The sequence below is a fragment of the Saccostrea cucullata genome, unplaced genomic scaffold, assembly GCF_032062105.1.
Source record: "Saccostrea cucullata isolate Sc308-1 unplaced genomic scaffold, CSIRO_AGI_Scuc_v1 ctg9838, whole genome shotgun sequence".
NCBI lineage: Eukaryota > Metazoa > Mollusca > Bivalvia > Ostreida > Ostreidae > Saccostrea > Saccostrea cuccullata.
In genome coordinates, this window is record NW_026924712.1 from 1,399 (window position 1) to 24,568 (window position 23,170).

The following is a 23,170-nucleotide window of genomic DNA, read 5'->3' on the forward strand; positions in this document are numbered from 1 at the left end:
TTACCTTTTCTTGTGATGTTTTGTTTGACGTGTGTTATAGGTACTTTTTTCTCCTCTTTTTTCGGGGATCAGACATTATCATAATTTACGTAACTTACAATCAACGCTTGTGGGTCTAATCCCCATCTTGCGTTAAATTGTTTACAATTATACCGTCATTTAAAGATCTCTATGAAATGTATTATTTGATTTATACAACCAAGAAAAAAGCTGCAGTGAGCTTGCCTAGCATTTGAAGACATACCCGTAAATATATTAAGGTCAGCATGCAAGATAATTAAGGAGATAAAACCAACTCAAATATCTCTCATTTTGATAAATTGGTTATTTTCTTGCATATTGGCATAATAATCTTGCATGTTGACATAAATAATTTGCATGTCTACACAATTATCTTGCATGTTGACATATGTGAATATATAAACCAGTCACATATGAAAATAATTCTGATCACAGGAGTCTGAAGTTTAAATCGTACCCCCCCCCACACCAATACTCCACCCTCGACTTAAAAAAACACCAGGATTACTTTAACGTAATTTTTTTTGGTTGGGGGATGAACAAATAGGTCTTGGTTTGACCAAGACTTTTGTGACTAATTTGTTTGTGCTATTTATTCAAGTTAAAAAAATCTGACTGCTTGACAACATGGGCCGTGCATGGCACTTTTTACACCTTGACAGCTCATCCTCGATTCTAAACCACAAAATCGAAAGTTACGATAAAAACCTCAGACTCCTGTGTTCTGATGCATTTTGCTTGTATGATGTCAGATAACGACGCAAGTACATTAACATATACTCAAATATTTGCACCTATCTTCATACGTATTGAAGATAGGTACAATTGAATTAAAGATATGTACAGTTGAATTCATGATAGGTTCAATTGATTTGAAGATAGGCGTAAATAATTATACCTATCTCTAAATAATTATACCTAGGTACATATGAATTAAACCTATCTTTAAGAGAGTTACATCTATCTTTAATTCAATTGAAGATAGGTTCAATTGAATTATACCTATCTATAATTCATTTGAAAATAGGTATAATTAATTTTATGATGGGTACAATTGATTTGAAGATAGGTTCAACTAGTACATATCTAAAAATAGATAGGTACAATTTAATTATACCAAGGTGCAATTCGTTTTGTGTTATAAAAAAAATGAACGCTGCCTTGGAGATAATATTGAACATGAAGGAAAACGAACAGAGCCTACAGAGTGGCGATAACGAGGATAAAGAAGAAATACAGTTAAATTCAAAATGTACAAAAAGCATCATATACCAGTACTTATTAAAATACACATGTATATAGGTAAGGTTGGTATATCTTGTATGGCAGCCAGATGAAGATTCCGATAAACTTTTGCACCAGCTCTGGCGTACCGGAAATGACGTATGATCAAGGGAGTAATTATCAGACAAATATCTTATTAATTAAAGATAGATTAAATTCAATTGTACCTATCTTTAAATCTGTATACCTACATGTATCTTCAATTCATTGCATTTGTATTAAAGATATGTATAATTGAATTGTACCTTTCTCTAATTCATTTGAAGATAGGTACAATTTATTTGAAGATAGGTACAATTGAATTGAAGATAGGTAAAATTGAATTGAAGATAGGTACAAATATTTGAATATATGTTAATATGGTGTTCCATACTTAAGTAAAATTAAACATAATAAAAAAATCATTTTAAAAATGTTTTGCAAAGAAAAGAGTGTACGATCAAATGTCTGAACATGTTTTGCTATATTTCATGTAAAAGGAACGACACCTACTAAACAAATGATGGAATTCTGAACCAGGGAACTTTGGAGATACTTAGATTTTGCTATAGGCACAGAGGAAGATGTTAAATTGCGAAGAGAAATAAGCAGAGTCTATGTAGAGGTGAAGAATGTTAGTCAGATAAGTGATGAATTTATTTCTGGAAGTTCCGCTGAAGGATTTAAATTTCAATGGAGTGATCTTGATATAATGTGGTCCTCCACAAAAGGAACTGTTGTCTTGGAATTAGAAGGGCTGACATACTCTAGATATATTACATTCATTGCAAGTGACATTGGTTGCAAACCAAGCTTCTGTAAACTTGCGCATTATCCAAAAAAGTGTGACAAAGTGTCTGATGATGATTGTTTTTCCAGGATTAGGTTTTTGGAAATGTGTCATAAATACAGCTTCAATAAATGCACCGATATCACAAGTCACGGACCATGTATTACATCATACATACAAAAGGAATACGATGTTTGTTATTGCTTTCCTATACACCCAATTTCTTCAAATAAGATTTTGAGGAATTTTTCAACAAAATTTTGGAATAATTTAAAGTCACGTCTGTTAGAGAAACGTGTTACCTTGATGCATGTTGTTCCAAAAGGTCCCACAAAAGGCGATGTGAAAGGTATCCAGTGGCTAAAATCATTCTGCCTTCATCACAGCCTTCATCTTAGAACGGAATTTTCTGGCATCTGGAGGACTATACTTAGCGACACTGTGGTATTGCCAGGGAAAATATAACTCTGCAATAGAAGTGCTCTGCCATGTTCTCACCAAATTAACAGATAGCCCAACTTTGGGTTTTATTTATAATAGTTTATTATTGTCAGATATTGGCAAACCTGGATGTAATTTTACGCATCTAATAGAAAAATACTGCTCATGGTTTATGTCCTTACCTAGACATAGCTGTTTTTATCCCGAAGATCTTAAGAGTGATGTCCGTGCTTGTCCGATGACTGACTTCGTAATGTATGACAAATCATACGCTTTATTTTTGATGTTTCTTTGTTATCTGGAGATGGGACAAAGCAGGAATTGTGAAAATACACTTTGCAAACTGCTTGACTCTTACAAAGAAAGTCGTTTTGGTTTATTGTATTCTGAAGCTCTTGAAAATTTTGAAAAACTTGCACTGATAGCAGAAAGATAATTAAAAAAAAACTCAACGGAACACAACGAAACCAATGTGAAACAAAAAAAGAAATGATAAAAAGAAATCCTGTGATTGTTACATTTGTTGCTTTTCTGTAGACTCAACGAATGATCATCAAACCTATATTTAAGCGAAGGGTGTAATTCGTCAACAATACTAACCTAGGGAATTCCTGATTTTGTATTAAAAAAAAAACATTTTGCTGGTGGAAAAAAATTGTAATACATGTAATTATAAATAAAATGTATTGTGTATCACTTTAAATGCAAATATCATAATGTTTGTTACACTTTAAACCATTTTGAAAACAGTTTAGAATTCACAAGGATAATAATTATAGACATTTCTGTACAACCAGCATTGCCAAGAAATTATATAAAAAAACCTCATAATATGAATGGAACGTTTTGCCACACCTTAGTAAAGATAGGCTATCAACTTAATGTATTTGATAAAATACTTTAAGTTTGTTAATTTTAATTAGTTAAGAAAAACAGGAATAAATGTAAGAAAATTAAATGTAATAATAGTCTATAATTTAAGAAATAAAAAACAATGCTAAAAATTCTCTTGGAAATGAACTTATTTGGTCATATATTCAAATCCTGTAAATCCCGAAGGACTTCTCAGTTGATTTGATCACGTACCATTTAAGTTCATTTACCAGTAAAGTCTTTCTTTTTTTAACAGTTTCGTTTTATCACTCATTTCTACATTTGAGACGAATAAATGCCAATTTAATTAAGAAATAAGGTATCATTTTTAAACATCTATCGGGATATAAATACGGGTTGGTCACGAGATTAAATTCCATAAAGCCCGAAGGGCTTTATGATGAATTTAATCTCGTACCAATCCGTATCCGTATTTATAGCCCGATAGATGTTTTAAAATGATACCTTATTACTTATATTTACATTTGTGACTTATTCATACTTTATATTTACCTGATTGTGACTTTAAGCGTGTGAAATGCGTTATTTTTCAAACTCAACGGCAAGTATGTAATCCACTGAACGCGCGTCGACCCTTTATGACGTCACTGAGAAATTACGTCAAACGATTATCCATACGCACATCTATGACCTCTTGACCCCGTACCTGTATTTATACAGTTATAGATACACATTCCTTTTGGTAGTGTTATATAAAGGAAAACATTTGCAAATGTAAATATTTGCATTTATTACACAAATTGGCCGCCGTATTGTTATGTTGTGATGCGCAATTACCAAGAAGTTCATTAGTCTTGAAAGTTGTCCCGCTCAAAAATTTCAGTATTTACTACAATGTCGTTCAGCAGTCCAGTTCATATTTTCCTTGTTTATAAAGTAAGATCAATGATCCCTACTGAGAATAATCTTCCTATTTTATGGGTTCTGAATATTTGAAGTCAAATTTTTAGTTAACATAATTTCAAAGAAATTTAGGTTTTAAAAAGGTTGGTGCAATTTTAGCTATTTATAAATGTAGTATTAAAAACATTCTTCACACCAAAGGAAAATCTGTTGACCATTTTTTGAATGAAAAATACCTAATACATGTATGTGTCAGTTATTTTATTTCGTTTAGCGTTTTTAACTCAATATTTCCGAAACCTTACAGAAAAAATATATGTAAACAAGATCTGAGTGATTCGGTCGCGCTATGACCTATGACCCCCCAAATACTATAGTAAGTTCATAAAGAAATTTTTACATTTGCAAATATCTCTTTGATCAATTAAAGAGAAATTTTGTTTATATCTGCATCAAAATTATTTGGGGGTAAGAGGTCATAGCGTGACCGAATAACAAAGCGAGATATTCTGTATACATATTTCTGTAACGTGCAAATTGTTTTGAAATATTTTTAAAGTTTATAACGATGAAAAAGATAAAATGATTAAAATATTGATATTTTTTAATTAAAAAAGATGTACAATTAATCTTCTCTTGCTGTGCATAATAATGTTTTAAATACTATGATTAGCCTAAAACGGCACATACTTTTTTAACCCGAAATTCTTTTGGAGTTATGTAAACTAAAACAGGCGATACCACCGCTTTTGACTTCAAATATATTAAGAACTCATGAAACAGTAAGATTATTCTCAGCAACAATCATTTTTCTTTCACTATTAACAGAGATTTCCTGAAATGGACTGCTAAACATTCAATGTAAACATTCAAATGTTGGAGCGATGTTAACTTTCAAGACCAAACAATACCCTAGGTTCCTGTAAACCAAGTATTATTCGTGTCATCTTTTATTTGCGATTTGTCAGTTTAAAACCAATCCGCGACAATTAATTTCCCCGACCGAGGAAACATTCTCTACAAATCCTTAGCAAAATGAATGGTTCGCGGCGATTAATATTCGCGAGTTGAAAGAGGTCGAGGAGCTCGCGGATATTTCTCGCACGCGAATAAAAATTGGTTTACAGTATTACTCGTCACAACATAACAAGGCGGCCCATCCATGTCATAAATGCAGTATTACTGGGTATCTAATGTCTCAAAAGTAAATATAAGTAAAAAAAAACAAAAATGTTAAAAAGTTCACTGGGAAATAAAGAACAAGGTTCACTTTTGCCTTATTTGGCCCTGTGAACTTCTGAAAAACTGAAATAGCATAGTTTTAGTTAACAATGCATTAGATATCACTGAGATCTTTGGTGATTGCATATCTAATAAAAATGACGTCATTTTCTTGCTAGTCAATGCATTATGACGTCACAAAATGCGTCAATTTCCTCATATTCTGAAAAAGTCTACAAAAACGGCCAATTTTTAAAGCTATATTTTGATATTTAACATAGAGCGCAACCTCTGATCTAAAATATGCAACTAGTAAATGATAGAACTTTTTCTGAGGATTAATGGACATGTTTTATTTTTTAGATTAGAGAGTGCGCTCATATTATTTTTCTTCACTGAAAGTACTCAATTGTACCTGTTTACACAAAAATTCAAGAACATTGCAATTTCAAAAAGCCAGTTCTCCTAGACCTGGACTTTTAGAAGTTTTTTTAATAGGATATGAAAGCACCAAGTCTCTATTTTAAATTAATACTTCAAATAGAAAATCAAGTGTTGATCAATAAATTGGTATATCTACAGGGCCATTTCATGCATAAAGTAAACCGACTTCTTTCAGTAATGCTTGATCAAATCTACTGAGAAGCCCTTCGGGCTTCATTAGATTTGATCACACGACCAACTAAGTTCATTTTTCAGAGAATATTTTAGCATTGTTTATTTCTTAATTGATCATACTTTCTGTTTTATAGTTTCATCTAAGAAAAATATTTGCAAATGTAAATAATTGATTATGAGAAATATTTGCCCATCAAATCGAACTTTTTCAGAGAAACAATATAATTATGTTCTATTTATGTTCAGGGGGATATCTGCAGACTTCAAAGTACTGAATATTTTCATAAGGAATGACGTCATATGTTTGAAATGACGTCAGGAAAATTACGTTAATTTAAAATTTTCATGGTTACTATACAAATAGGTATATATTATCCCAATATTTTAAGTTAAAGTCACCGAGCGCAGGTCTGCTCAAGCTTAGTATTTAGAAATAATGTGTAGAAAAATAATAACAATGAAATATATAAATATTGTTCTTGATCAGGCCTGCGTTTTATAAAATTTATAGCAAAAATTGAGCAAATTTTGTCCAGTGTTTCCTCTTTCTGAAAAATTATATAAAATTCGTCTAGTTCGTTCCGTCGTAAAAAAAAATTGTCAATAACCTACTTTGGAACTAAAAATATTTTGTCAATTGATATTACTCAAACAATTGATATAATTCAGCACATCACAAGAAATTTTCAGATTATCACTTTTTTGGGGGGTTGGGGGTTGGGGGGGTATGCAATATACCGCTTGTAGTTCATTATATTTATATCCAACATCCCAGTGTAGAGTTGCTTTAGGTCTGGTTAAGTCGTTGCCCATACGGGCTGGTGAAAGAACCGGATATTGGGTCAAAATAGTTTTATTTGTTGTTTCTTTAATATTCTTACGAGAATATTTACTCATCTTGGGACGCCACCACTTCCCATAAGAAACCGCAAATCAAATCTATACTCGGCCTTCAAAGCAATTAAATTTTCCTTCCAACATCAATTGCGACACAGGACCTTGGTTTATACGGTCTCATACGAAGGACCGGTCATTAGCTACGGGGTCAAAATCTAGGTAGGAAAAACATATTTTTCTTACGCTTTTTTATTTACATTATATCGATTGTCTTTTATTTTATTAATTTGAATATATGACGACTTGAATTCTTTTATTTATTTGTTACTGCCATATTTTTTTCCTTACTTGTACCAGTAGAAGTTCGGTTTTTATACCCTCACTCTGAAGGAGAGAGGGGTCAGTGGAGCCCATTTATTCAGACATTTTGGTTCCTAGTCAATTTGTCCGGATATGTCAAGCGTCCGGATATGTGGATTACCAGATAATCAAGACAAAATAACATTAAAAAATTCCGTTCCGATGCAAAATCGTCCGGATATTAAGGCGTCCGGATTTCTGAAGATCCACAGTATACTGTAATACCCTAGTGGGTCCGCCCATCTGTCTAGCTATCCGTCCTTCTGTTCGTAACAAATTTTCGTCGCAGTTTTCTCAGCAACTTATCATTGCAGATGCTTGGAATTTTAACACAATCTTCTCTGAGGTATGCAGTATGGTGAGATTTATTTTTTGTTGAAATATGATGTCAACTTCCTGTTTGTTTGTGCGTCTGTCTGTTTCATAAAACATTTTTGTCGCAGTTTTCTCATCAACTACTCATCGCAGATGCTTGGAATTTTAGTACATTCTCTATTAAGGAGGTTCGATCCAACGTTTTTGATGGATTTTGGTCATGTCCATTATTTATAAAATTCTGCATCATTTTTAAGTTCTATCATTAAATATGAACTCTACAATGCAAATTAAACAATATTCAATGACAAAACCGCGCTTAAATTTCTTTTAAGTAGAATTAAGCTAGGGAATATATTTTGTGGCGGAATGTTTTTTAAACGAAAATGATCAGTTTTTCCCCTTTTGAACTACAAGAGTACTTTTAATTTTGGATTCCTATTGTTTCATGGTGGTTGCACACAAAGCTTTTTTTTGGCAGTGAAATGTGTTATGCTGTTTCTGATATATCTATTAAATTATTTCTTATGATATTTTTCAACAAAGTGTGACAAATATAGTAAATATATTCTGAAAACCCGGGAAAAAACTTTTAACGTAATTTTAACGTAAAATTGACACTTTTTTAGTATTATCTGAAAATTTACATCATATACCCCCACTTTTGATGTTCTTTTCTGAATATTCAAGATACTTTTGACCTATTTGCTTAAATTATCAGAAAAAGTTTAAGATTTTAAAATAATTTTCTCGCTTATTAAATTTTCAATGCCGGAAAAAATCATGTTTTATTAGTGCAGAAAGGTCAAATAATTGATTATGAGAAGCAATTTAAAACTTTTTCTTAGTCACAATTTAAAGTGTCTTTTCTAAAACAAACTAAGAGTTCATTTTGTTTCATGCTTTAATTGGATAAAAATATTAGAAGAAAACGTCAAAAATTTAATTTTTATGAGCCATTCTCTGTAATGATCTAAAATTTTATATAGGAGCTGTGGCATGCATGGTCTCAGAATTTCTCCAAACTCTATATGATAAAAGTCATTGATACCCTAAACTGAAATAAAGGGAAAATTGGTTGCTATGTTTTATATTTACCATGGCAACATGTCTTAAAGTTCGAAAAAGGGCATTTTAACGTGTTTAGAGCCCCATAGTTATCATTTGCGGCAAAGCAAACATTTGGCAATGATTGTTTCAAAAAGTTGAAGGTCGGATGTCTCAAATGCATGATAAACATGTTTGGTAAATCAACTATTACATACGTTACTATCGTAAAAAAGTATTCAAAAGTAAAAAAAAATATTCATTGAATTTTATAAAGTCATACACGTAAAAATAAAAAGCAATTATAGGATGAAATATGACCAACTTATAGAAAAAAGAGGTCTTGAAACATATACCAAGCACAAAATATGCTATTTCATTTTGGTTGGCAATGGTTGCAAAGGTTTTTATACCACAGAGAACCTTTAAAGTAACACTATGTATGTTTAAATCTGATCCTATCTTTTAAAAAAGCACATTTCCTCATAACTAATGATCAATTTTATAAGATGCTGGTGTGCTCCAAGTTTTTCCATTTGAAAAAATTCAGATTAGATTTTTTAAATAGAGCGTTGCTATGGAAATAAGCAGAAAATATATTCTTAAAAACCTGAAAAATATTGATATAAAGTTCACAAAATCGAACATTTTCCCTACTTGGTAACCATAGCAATAGTGTTGTTTTATTCATCAAATTTTATCAATATATGATATTTAACTTCAGTTCTAACAGATAAGTACTATTCAAGCTTAGTCCTTTAATTTGTTTCTTGATTAAATGGCAATTCAATTCTTAATGCAGAGACGAATAATTCACGTTTAAGCATTGGTACTTTGTTTCCATGGTAACACTATAAAGTAGCAATTATATCGAATTTTTCTTATGGTTTTGGTGTTGCAAGGTTCTAAGGATGCATATTTGCTAGTCTTGAATTTTCATGTTTTTCCTCAAGACAGTAGCATTAACCCAATCTTAGTTACTGGTTTTGCATGGTTACACTGTGTTACAATGGCAACCATAAAAGTTATTTATAAAATAATTTTGCTTATACCTATATACTTAAGGTCAAACATTTTCATTGTTTTTCTTAAGTCGTTGTTTGAGTTTGAGCATGTAACACCTACCATTAGTGAATACGGAGTGTTTTTCATCATATTTCAGCATTTTAAATGTATTACAAATGTATCCTTGGTTACCACTTACTTAGAGATACATTCTAAACAGTTTCTTTACAGTATAAGTGACATCAGGGTGTCATGATTTTTTTTAGAATGGTTTGTTTGCTTTTTCTAGTTTTTATTAAGCCACAGTTAAGATTTAAAGTGGCTGAAAATCTCGGTTTTTCAAACTTTTCAGGCTGTTGCCATAGCCACCGGGACACATAGCAACGAAATTTTGTTTGATATTTGTTTCTGGTGTCAAGTACTAAGCATGGGTGAAGTTTCATCAAAATCTGTGACCATAAGTGGCAACGAAGTTTAAGTGGTTACAGAGAATGGCTATTAATTACGACACAAATTTCAGTGCAAAAGGTCATATTAAATGTACTGTAGCGCCAAAAGAAGCGGATTGACCCCCATTTTTTGATTTGAATTTTAATTTAGCTATGTATGAAGAAACTAAAAATATACTTGGCAAAAAAAGTTTAACACTTTAAATATCAGGATGAACGTCGTTAAGGCATGTCATATGGTAGGATTCATTTTTGTTCACTGCTATTGTCAACTTATCTGTGCTTCTGCCCATAATTGAACTTGTGTATATCAACATGATAGTCTATATTCGCATTAAAGCGGGTGTATTACTAGTGAGTATTGGCTCACAGACTTCTCGTTAAAATAGTAGCAGGGCCAAGGTGACTAAGGAGAGCATTGTGTCCCAAAGACCTCTTGTATCAAAGAGAAGTCTTTATATCTTTACATGTATTTTACATCAGAAAATCTATCTGGCGTGACGTATGTTGAGGCAAACATGTGTATAGTTTGTATATTGGCAAAGCTTAAGGTTGGTAAGAATGAATGAGTAAATAGATTTGAGGCATACCGGTAAGTATCAATTGGATGGAAGCTTTACAATGAACAATTAAGATGTTTAATGTGGTGATATGCGCAAGAATTGTACATTGTCCGCCAAATCGACATTATAGTAATATTAAGGCCAACAGCATCCTCGCCTATCAGGATATTACTCCTCTCTATGGGCTTGACAAAGAAGACAACATCGGATTCCGCCAGATTAATTAGAATGGAGCATATAGGAATTGTGTGTAAAAATTAGAACATTTTCAGCTTCTTCTCTGCAACCGCTCAACCAATTACAATCAATTTTGGCTTAAAGCATATAAAGGTAAAGAGAAACAAAAATTTCGAATTCAATGGTCCCTGTCCCTCTCGGGCGGGCTGGAGGATGGAAAAAACTACTAAAATTACAGTCATGTAATGCAATCTTTAAAAATCTTTTTTACTACTGTATCTCAAGCAGTCAAACTGTTGGCATGAATGTGATTAGCACTTTATAGATTATACACTCATCTGTATAGTGAAAGTAAAATTTAGGTATTAAACAAACCAAGTACATAGTTTTGACGAGGAAGGGTGTCTCTTCTAAAACTGTGAATTCCATATGTCCCTGGGGTCAGGTTGAGACTTTTTTGTTTATATAGGGAAAATTCATTAATTCTGAAAATCATTTTCTCTCCTGTACCCCATAGAGGGCCCCTTAATTGAATGTGATAATTAGATGTTTGTTTTCTACAGTAGACGTTCGGGGAACACAACCATTCCTTCAGTTTGGCAATTAAGGTAGCAGGGGGAAAAAGTACACAACCAGGTATCCCCAAACCTGTTTTGATATTTACAAGGTGGGATTGTGAAAACAATTAAAATTTAGTCATTGTCACATTGTCAATAATGCAGGAACCATGCAGATAGGGTGAGGGGAGAGGGTTTGAAAGAGAATCGGTGCCTGTTGATCTTGTTTGTAATCTAGTTAAGTTTGAATAGAATGTATTTTCTACATAATTTTCTTATTGTAGTCTATAGTTTAGCTCTTATTCATGCCTCAGTAAAACAATGGTCTTACTAAAAATAAGGGTAAAGAAGAGACCCCTTTTATTGGAAAAAGTGTACGTTTGATCAATAAATCATAAGATTTATCCTTTCCGTTTCAAGTACATGTATCTCCTAAATCTAAAAAAAAAAACCCTTGTTTTATCTTCCGTGATAGAATTTATTTTTAGCCACGTGTCTTTTAACCAACCTCTTGTTACTTTGCAAAGATGTCATTTACAGTTCTGCTGTAGTTATCCTTTCTATTTTGAGCGTCGCAATGGTTGGAGCATCTGCTCTAGAGTCACGAAGTAAGGAGTCAATCCGTGGTGGGGTCTCCATATGAGTGTAAAATACTCGAGAGGGACGTTAAACAATATACAATCATTAATCATTTTTATTTTGCAACATATATCAACTGTATACAACTCCGAACTTGTACGCGACATGTACATTGAACTTTAAAGATTGTATGAGTTGTCAAGAAGGAAAGTTTGAGATGTATATTGTGTATATAATATTAAACTGTAGTTACGAGACCGCTTCTGTACCTATACACGTTTTGTAATTTATTATATCCATTTGAGCGGAAACAAATAGGAACATTAATGTACATTTTATATATAGAAAATATGAAATGTTAAATATACTTCAAAATATATCCCAACAAGGAAACAATTTCTTCTGTGGCGTTAAAGCATGGGTGCACATGTACTTTACAACAAACAAAATGAACATACTTTTGGATTTTTTTTTACCAAAGAAATGTTTCAATGTTTTCAAACTTAATTATTGGCAAATAAAATTCACTTTATTAATTGTGCACACCCTCTTTTTTTTCTTTGTTATAATGAATATGTTACCAATTGCTATGTCCTAGAGGAAATTATGGATATGGTTGATTACAGCAAGTAAATCCTCGTCCACAAATGGTTTTGTTTGATTGTTTTTTAACGTCCCTTTTAAGAAATTATTTGCTCACACAAAGAAGCAACCTCAAAGGGTTAAAAAATGAATTTTTTAAGCAGCTCAACTTAATTTGATGGAACATTAGATTAATACTGGTAAAGCCATGGGGAACATTACCAATAATCTTACACAGGAATACCCCATGAAACATTATTCAAAATTTAACATAAACGATGGTGTCCTTGGTACTTGACATTCATGCCTCTCATATTGTCAGGGGGCCTGTCCTTCCCTCTTTTCTGAACGCTGATATTCTTTTACTGTTAATTAAGTATGAAGGTGTTGACTCAAAGGCAAATATTGATCCGAGTTGAATAATGATCCGGAGTTCATTTTTCAACGTTGAATATTGAACCGAGGGTGTTTTTTTTTTCAAACTGTGAAACGGTGTTTGAAAATTGAGACTAAAAGTGTTGAATTTACACCCGGGTTCATTTTCCAACAGCTTGATAACTTTTTTTTTCTTATTCCAGGTGACCTCAACAAGTTGAAAATTGACCCTTTTGAATATTGACCCCACCTCAGAGTTTAAACATTTTTTGAACTGGGAAGTTGTTTTACGGAATTTATCATTATCTCTCTTTATATATTTCGGTTTCAATTTTTCCCTTTTCAAGAATAATAGAAATAAACCTATCATCCTGTGTATATACATGTATGTACATTTGATCAGTACACGATTTCAGTTATCTTCAAACATGACAACTTTATTTTTGGACAATACTTTCTAAAATCCATAGCATCCATAAATAACGACAAATAGGACATAAAACAAAATTCCTGGAAATCTGGTTCAAAAATGAGCCCTATATATACATGGATATTGATTAAGTAGGCAGAACATCCCATCTAGTCAAATTTAGTATAAAAATTCACAAAATTAAAAGCCTAAAAATTGAATAAATCGGCTAAAATGAATAATGATAGGTTATATTTTTGAAAAAGATAAATATAGCGACCATAGCTTGTTAAGTAATGCTGACTTTAAACAAGGTTGGTGAATTCCTTGCAACAAACTTATCTGTCAGTAGCCTGCCTTGGCTTAAAAATTCATCGTTTTCGGAGCATAACCTTGAGCATGAGATTTTTCTTATTCTAAAAACATTTTTCATAATCCATACAATGTGATTCCTATTCGATTACTTGTTATTTCTATTCGATAATTTGTAATTGTATTCGATAATTTGCTATTCCCATTAAAGGGAAAAGTGATTCCTATTTCATAATATTTCATTCTTTTGAAAAGACGCGTTTCTTAATCAATGTCATTCATATTTGAAAACATGGATTCTTTTTCCAGTTTTTCTTTCCTTTTCAATAATTTTATCTTTTTTATTCGACTATTTGGTTTAAATATATGCAGTAAAATTTTGACAACATACCAGCATCCATTTCTATTCGAAAAAAATATAATTCCTTTCGATAAACTTCTTATCTATCGCATAATTTTAACTTTTTTTTTATTCTTTTTCAATAATTGCATTCACGGAAATATGACAAAACTAGAACGTTGTAAATTCAATTAAATAGAAATGACATGTTTAGAATTATCTTATATAAATAATTTTATTATCGAATAGAAATGACAAAATTATCGAATAGGATAACGATAATGGCACGATAACGACCCCTCCCTGCTCAAAGGCCGTAAGTGCCGAGCATAGGCCGAAATTTGCAGCCCTTCACCGGCAATGGTGACTCTCCATATCAGTGAAATATTCTGGAGAGGGACGTTAAACAGTATAAATCAATCAATCAATTTTGCAGAAGAATAACAACTAATCATTAGGAATAATATTTTATCAACAGGAATGACATAATTTAAAAAAGAAAAACAAAATTTTGGAAAAGAATAACAAAAACGTATAAAATTGCCAGGTATTAATGGAATATTATTTACAAGATACAAAGTTCACTTTGGAAAAGATGATGAAGAAACCATTTCTTTTCTTATACAGTATATTTTCAGTTGGCCCCCTACATAGTCAGTGAAACTTACAAACATGAAACAATTGTGGCACATTCATTAGTGACTTAACACTATATTTTTCACTGGGATATATCGACTCCACATATAAACTAAAGTAAATAATATTACTTGATCATACGTCATCGGTGTATTTAAATATCGAATTGACTTTTGAAAAAAAATGATGATTTCATTAAAGTGTGTGTGTGTGTGTGTGGGGGGGGGGGGGGGGGGTAACATCCTTACCTCCTCTGTTTCCGAAGTCTATGGTTAAAACACAGTTGTGGAAACCAAGTCATAAACATGTGTTTTTATGCTGTTAATTTTGAACCGGCTCCATGATCCAAATTCCAGACCCGACTCAGTTTTGAACGGACTAGGGTTAAATTCAATACCTTTGATCTCAGTATTCAACGTTGAAAAATGACCCCTGGTTCAATTTTCAACACGGGGCAAATATCAACGTTACACCGGATGAACTTTTCTTCCGAGAATAGTCATTAAGTCCTTTCATATTTTGTAATTCATTATTTTTTTAATTTAACCCATTTTCGCTGAAGAAAAGTCAGTTGTGGACAGGAAAAATATAATACTTTTGAAATATTGAATGAAGTTAAAATATTCCTCTTTGAATTAAGTAATTTTTCTGATGCTAATAAATTGTAAATAATACATGTTTCTGTAGTATTAAAAAGAAAAGAGGCCATGTCACTGCTGTTCTCCACTAGCAGATTTTCCCTCTACATATCCTCATTTAAACTTTCTGTATCACAATCCCACCTCCAGTTCTCAAATATTTAACATCCCTTCGGCAAATGTTTTGCTACACCATATGGATGAAATTTTTTAAAAGGGATGCTATACAACATACTTACAAACATAAAACAAAAATTGAACAATTTTGATTGATTGATTGATCGTATTCTGTTTAACGTCCCCCTCCAAATTTGAATAAACCTATGAGTTTGTTTCGTTTAAAAATGACTAATCATGGATGTGTTGTTTTTGAGTAATATGATCTATTTATTCCTTGTATAGTGATTTACTCCCGGATTTTTATGTTTGCTTGTTGTTTTAAATCTCTCTCTCGAGAATTTGGAGATGCCACCACTTGCCGGTGGAATGTTTCATATAAATTTGGCCCATTTGGCAGTGAGGGATCTTTTAATGCAACACATACTGCGACAAGAATCTCATTTTATAGTTTCATCCGAAGGACCGGTCCGAATGGTTTATAGGAAAATTTTAGATTTTCCCTCGAATATATTGAATTCTATACTATCACCGTTTTTTATCTTTAATTTTCAGTTCACAGTAAGTGTAAAGAAAATTAGGGTTATTCAAACTAATAAATATTTATTTGCAAAAGGTTACGGAGCACTTACTTACGTATTGTATGAAGTAAGTAGTTTTGGTATATTAAGGTAACCTGAATCAATCAGGTAACCTACTGCTACACGTTTTGTCTGTGCCGTGCGTTGTTTGTCGTGTGTTAACATTTGAACATTTTCAGTTTCTTCTCTGAAACCACTGAACCAATTTCAACCAAATTTGGTATACAACATCTATGGGTGAAGGGGAAAACAAATGTGGATTTTATGGTTCCCCCCCCTCCCCTCCTCTGAGGCCCGAGTGGTTGGGTCAAACCACTAAATTTAATGAAATCTTAAAAAATCTTTTTCTTTACTCCTGGACATCAAGCAGTCAAACTGTTGGTATGAGTGAAAGAGCATGGAGTCCCCTTTCCCAAAAAATTTTAAATTCATGGCCCCAAGATCATGGGTTCTAGTGTAGGGCAGGGCTATATAGATTATATAGTGAAAATGCATTATTTCTTTAAAAATCTTTTTTTTTGCTCCTGTGTATTAAATAAACTTGCTAAGTACATAGTTATTATGAGCAAGAGTGCTTCTTCCAAAAATTGTGAAATTTATGGCTTGAGGATAAGGGGTTCTGGTGTTAGGGCGGAGCTCTATTGATTATTTGGTGGAAATGCATTAATTTTTTGAAAATCTTCTTCTATGTTCCTGGGTATCAAATAAACTAACTAAGTACTACATAGTTATGATGAACAAGAGTGCCTCTACCAATATTGTGAATTTTTTGGCTCCAGGGTCAGGGGTTCTGGTGTTAGGGCGGGGCTCTATTGATCATATAGTGAAAATACATTAAATCTTTGAAAATCTTCTTCTCTGTCTTTGGGTATTTACTTTTAACTTTTGAAATAAGTGGCCCCAGGGTCAGTGGTTCCTTTGGGATGGGGTGCATAACTGGTTATAAAATGGAAGTACATTTTCTCTTTGTCACTGTGTTCTACCTCTGGGTATTAAGTAACTCGAGTGAGCATGCTAAGTGTATTTATAATTATGATAAGCAATGGTGACTCTTTCAAAATTGGGAATTTCATAGCCTCTGGTTTAAAAACACGACCAAATCAATTGTTGGAAAGTTGTTACATGATACTCAGGTGACCTATAAGGCCCGTGGACCTCTTGTGTAATTATAGTATTTCGTATTTCCTTCCTTGTTGATGTTTCTGAAAAACACGATACATGTTTTATTGTAATTATTAATGTACCAATAAAAAAGCGATACAACTTGGTGATATTGAGAGGAAATGCATTGTAAATATTCCAGGTTTCAGATATTATTTCTGACAACAATTTTCATTCAAGACATATCATTTGTTAAAGGTAAGAATTTGTTTTGTTTTAAAAACAATAAAAATTGCTTTGATACCGTAAATCTGGAAATTTTTGCTGTAGATAAATTTTTAGCAAATATTCGAGTTCATTGCATTCGCAAAAATATTTTTCTTAAAAATAAAACACCAGTAAGAAACTGTAAACAAAGCAGTGGTTATTCGCAAAGTTTTGAAACGTAAAATTTAATCAACAGCATTTTGACCCGAATTCACAAAATAAAATCGACGTAAAAATTTCCAGATTTACAGTATTCATTGAATAACTCGACAACATACAGTAATAATAATTATCGGTATATTATGAAATCAAATCACAGTTAATAGTTAGAGAATCATTAACGATTTTCAATTAGTATCTAATTTTGCAAAAAGTACACTTCCACAATTTTACTATTTTTTATGTATTAATTTTGTTTCTCTTATAACCTCACGTACATAGTTGTTGACAGAGTCTCGGGCAACAGTTGATCTATCGGACCGGAGTGATATACATGTATGTTGACCAAGACCAAAGTCAACGGTTAAATCGGTGCTCAGGAATAAAAAAAATAACGTTTTCTATGATTTAGTCTTGATGATTAAACTAAAGTATTCTCTTTTAATTAAAACACATGTCCATAACATTTTTATCAGTTTCTAATTGTTTTAGAACACATTTTTAGTATGACCCTTTGTATACTGGGATATGGAAGATCCTATGATCTCCTGTACTTATTTTTTTTCTTTCTGAAATGTGTTTTTTTAAGTTTGGGAAATGGAACAAGTCAAAGATTGAAAGTGCTGGTCAATATTGTTAATGTGACTAAACATTGACTTTCTTTTTATCCCCAGAACTCCTTTACTCTTATGGGTTTGGACGCTGTCAAGATTAAATTTAATGTAGTGAATTCCTCATTCTTGCTCCATCCTCACATAAACCTTTCACATTAAAAAAAAATGCTTTCTAGACTCTTCCAGAAATCGAAATTACTCCCCAATAAGAGTTTGAACAAGACGACTAATATTTAAGAAAATAAAATATATAACTGTTTTGTGTGCTCTTGCAAGTCATTGCTCTTTTCAGGCCTTCGCTGTTTTGTCAAGTGTATCTCATTGTAAATTTGTTTTAATGGTTCAAAGCAAAATGAATTCAAGTTCCATTTTTCTTTTGAATTTCAGATATACAGGATACGTACATTTTTTAAAACTTAAAAAAAATGATTGTTTAGATATTCCTACACGCTGTCATTTTTACTCATTTTTCAAATTATTCGGTGATCTTGGAGTATTAAACTTTTTTACTCTCAAATGTTTCTTTAAAACAGTGTGAACTACCCCAAAATGATGTCTATAAAATTTCTTATGTGGCTTCAAGTCAATCAAAATACTTAGTGATAGTTTGTTGAATTTTGGCAAATATACATTGGTTGTTATTTGTCCTTGTCGCCAAGGACGGTACCCATTTTTGATGTCCATTATATCATCTTTGTTCATTGTAATTCACCTGGTCATGTGTTTATAAAACAGACATTGGTTGCTAGTATTTCAGTTAACATAACTTTGAAATTCTTGAAATTTGAAAGTTTTACAGCAGGTTCAATGGAGCGTTTAATTTCACTCTAGTTTACTGATTCTTGACTATTAATTTTTGAAGCAGTTTTTTGAATATCCCTTGTTTTCCAGCTTCTCACATGAGCTTCTCAGCTTCTCTGATGAGAAGTGATCACAAAAACTGTTATGAACTCATTAAAGTTTCAATACTAAGTAATTAGAGAAAGTCAAGCTTAATGGCATATAATTTCTATGTTTTATATCATCGAGCTGATGACATTGTTTATTGAACGTACTCTTGTTTTAGATTAGGGTTTCCCCTCTAAATTTCTTTTTCCCGGAAAACTGACTGTAAGTAAGACCCCCCACCCCCTTCGGAAAATTTAACTTATAGACGCTAGAGTCTAGAGTAGGAGTTTTCCTACGGATAGTTGATTTCGGAGTTCTAGAATTATTTTCCTTCCTGTATAGTAGGTATTCCCGCTTCTTCTAATCTTGCTTTCACTTGTATTAACAGATTTAAAAAGAGGGAACATCTTCTATATACAGAAAGTTTAATCTTGCTTTAACATATAGTACCGTTGCTTGCATGGTACGGGGGAAAGAATGTTCGCTAGATAAAGTCGCAAAGCATGAAGTTGGTCCTAATCAGGCACTTTGCATCGTTTTTGAAAGGGGGGGTCAACCTGAGAATTTTTTTTGTACTTATCAAAATAAAGTTAACAAGCAAAAAAAAAAAAAACGAAAATTCAAAATTACCCAAACTCGAAAATCCTATTCCGTGGGGGGGGGAAAGGGGGGGGATTTCATTTTTTCAAAGGCAACTTCCTTTCACTTCCAAATTTTTTCCTATAATTCCTTGCTATGTAAATACTGTGACAAAAGGTGGGGGAGCAATAATCTTTTCAATAGACATTTTCAATAGTTAAGGTAATGTTGGGAAAAAAAGGTGGGGGTGGGGGTGGGGGGGTGGGAGAAGATCCCCCTGTTGCTACGTGCCTGCTTATGTCGCGGTTTCGAATCCGCTGCAGCACAAGAACGTGTATAAATCGAGTCCTGTGTCGCAGGATGTGCTGGCACAAAAGAGGTACTTTATGATCATTGCTCAAACTAAGGCACCGTTCACGGTAGCTCAGTCGGTAGAGCGCTCGCTCCGTGATCGGGAGGTCGTGAGTTCGTATCTCGGCCGCGACTGACCTAGTCGTTAAAATTGGTTCCTTCGCCATGCGCTCGGCACATTGAAGTGAAGTTGCGGGTTCTTCGGATGAGACCTTAAAAACCGAGGCCCCGTGTCAGCGGCAGGCGTTGGCACGATAAAGATCCCTCACTGCTCAATGACCTTGTCCGTCCATCCGTTTATCCGACTATGGATTAGCCCTAGATTTGTACACAGCTAGTTCTCATGTCTAAAATGGTATGAAATGATAGTTGATAAGAAAGCACGGGCACTTCTTTTGTTAAAGTCACTACAATGACTCTCGATGGCTCGAACTCTGATCTCTCAAAATTGAAACCCCTGTTTTATTTTTTCTCTATATAATTAAACAAATTTACTCCCAAAAACTCGAACGTTCGATCTCTAGAAGTTCGCAATACTGAGAACCAGAACTAGGTCCTGTCACACTTAGAAATTTCATTGTATTTGACTCTTGATCTATCAAATACATGTATTGATTTAGCGTGTATGCTAATCAAGCGTTCAATTTAATTCTGCTATTTATGACTTATCTGAATACATGTATAACTCTTAATGTCTAAGGCTCGAATGAATACGTTGATTGGGTGTTTTCCCAAATGACATTTAACCTAGCTGTGTGTTTTCCGAGAATTGATGATAAAATGTGTTCGATCATTAAAAAAAGACGTTTTCGACTAATTTTCTAATTTCCAAAATTAAAATGGATATGGAAATTCTTTGTTTAGGTTAATTTTTTTTAGATGAAGGAAATGAATGAAAAAAGTTAAGCTATTTAAATAAACTGCCTGTATACATTTAAATACACTTTTTTATTATGTTGAAAGAACAATTATCTCACATTTAGATTTTCACACATTTTTAAGATAAGATTTGATTTCAAAGAGTTATTTTTTAAATAGTTAAAAAAGATAAAGTAATGGTAATTTAATGCATTACTCTTAAAAATTAGAGTAACGGGAATGGTAAATTAATGTCGAAAATCTTGAAGTATTCCAAATGTAATTCACTATTTTACAATGTAATTCGCCCCAAGCCTGGTCAAATTCTAAGATCATTGGATTAAGAGTAGGGGGTACAGACAGACTCGAATCCTTTCTGTTTAATTTAATGACTATATATATTTTGGAGCTCACTAATTGACTATTAAATTAATATATAAAATACATTTCCCAGGTTAGAAATTTGATTATTATCAAATTAATTGTTCGAGCTCAAAATATTCGACTTGTAAATGGGTACACAGCTGCTATGGGTCGAGTTGAGGTTAAGAATAACGGTGCATGGGGAACTGTTTGTGATGACGACTGGGATGACATAGATGCTGCTGTAGTGTGCTCTATGCTAGGATTTTCAAGGTTAGATAGGAAGAGAATCAAAACCATTAACTTGTACATGCATTACGTTTTTTCATCGTCATTTCATTAAGGATTATCAGCAGATCATCAAAATTGAAATATAGAACATAAGACTGACTAGTGATATTGAAGAGATTCTTTTTTTCAGGGAAAATGCAGTAAAGAACAGTGCTTTCTTTGGACAAGGACATGGAAGTATATGGATGGACGAGGTTAGATGTACAGGAACGGAGACTAATTTATTTCATTGTTCTAAATCAGAGCTTGGTACACACGATTGTACCCATGGTGAAGATGCAGGAGTTGTTTGCTCATTAGGTACGTTTATCAACAACCTGGCCTAGAACAATGTACCAGTATAGATAATTTAAAAATAACTTTTTCCCTGGGCCTTTTAGAAAAAAATTGAACTGTGTTAAATTTACGTTGAAAATATAGTAATTTTCAATCGGACAATTCACTCCGACCACGCTGGTGATTGCACATGATTATTTGTTTAAAAATGTCATTTTACCTTTAGCCCATATGTTATGACTTTCTTAATTGCATATTGTCCTACATTTTTTTCCTTTTATCCCTGCCATTTTAATTAAAATTTATAGAACGTCAATCTGGAATGTAATATATATCGACAAGAAAGTCTCTTACAAGTTTTTTTTTTCAAATACTTGCGCAAAAAGCACTTTCTATATTCAGACATTTACATTTTACTATATTTACTATTTTATTACATGTAGCTTTAATCAATAAAAATGTTTCTGACTTGAATGTATGCCAAAACACTTTTGTATATAAAAAGTCCATAAGGTTAATTTACCTTATAGTAGAATAAGATTAAGAGTCACTGATGTTCAGTCTGACTTTGCCAATTATTGTAATTGTGATTGTGCCGATATATATTTGTATTTGTATAAAAAAAACAGCAGCGAAAATTTTTTACGAATGTTTGTCACTAACAGTTCAGTTCTGGAAGATATGATTGAAGATAATAATTGATTAAAGAAACTATTTTTGGCTACATCCGATTCGAGTGACATCAATAGGCAGAAAATTAAGTTTTATTCTTCCGATGAAAGCTATCACCCAAAAATGTGTCAATAATGGCAAAAATATGCATTTTCGACCACTTCCGGTGATGTTTTGATGATGTCACTGGTTGCCACTAAATATTTTGTACAACTTTGTTTTAATAATGTATAACAGAATTTTTACGGTTATTGAAGTTTTGAGAAAAAGCTTTTAGCCCATCAAAATCCCTTCTTTTAGAGGCAAGACCCTTGATGATTATATTTGATGAAAGATATTGTAATTTTGTATAAGTATTGTTCAATATGTCTTTACAAATTATTTACTGAAAAAGGGACAAGGAAGAAACAGCGTCGAAATTTTTGAAATTTCAATATGCCTTTTTCGGACCATAGCGAGCGCCGATGTGAGGTGTTTCCGGTAAAAACAAAATGCGAAAAGCATATCTACAGAAATAAGTCTTTCAGACCTGAAAGTTTAATGTTTCTATCTCAAGCCATTCATGAGAAAAAACTCTGGACAACCTGACCCTTTAAAAATCATAAAATCGGCAATATCTTAGACCGGAAGTGATTTCATAAAAAAGAAACCAGTAGTCTCTGTCGAGACTGTAGCTCTACTGGTTTGTACTTATAATAAACGAAGAGAAAAGTAGCATTTGGGACTTAAAACTTTACAAAAACAACATATAAAATAACTAGAGCAAAGCTCGTTGCAAACC

The 23,170-nt window shown here is 32.6% G+C and overlaps 1 protein-coding gene across 1 annotated transcript; it reads left to right on the plus strand.

The window, feature by feature from the left end:
* Nucleotides 1-1,170: 1,170 nt before the first annotated feature.
* LOC134267087 (uncharacterized) lies at nucleotides 1,171-21,635 on the plus strand (the record flags this gene model as incomplete). Its single annotated transcript, XM_062749302.1, has 4 exons — nucleotides 1,171-1,259; nucleotides 1,825-2,518; nucleotides 21,242-21,423; nucleotides 21,572-21,635. Coding segments are annotated over exons 1-4 (1,029 nt in total), but the record flags the coding sequence as incomplete, so codon positions are not given.
* Between the last annotated feature and the right edge of the window lie 1,535 nt (nucleotides 21,636-23,170).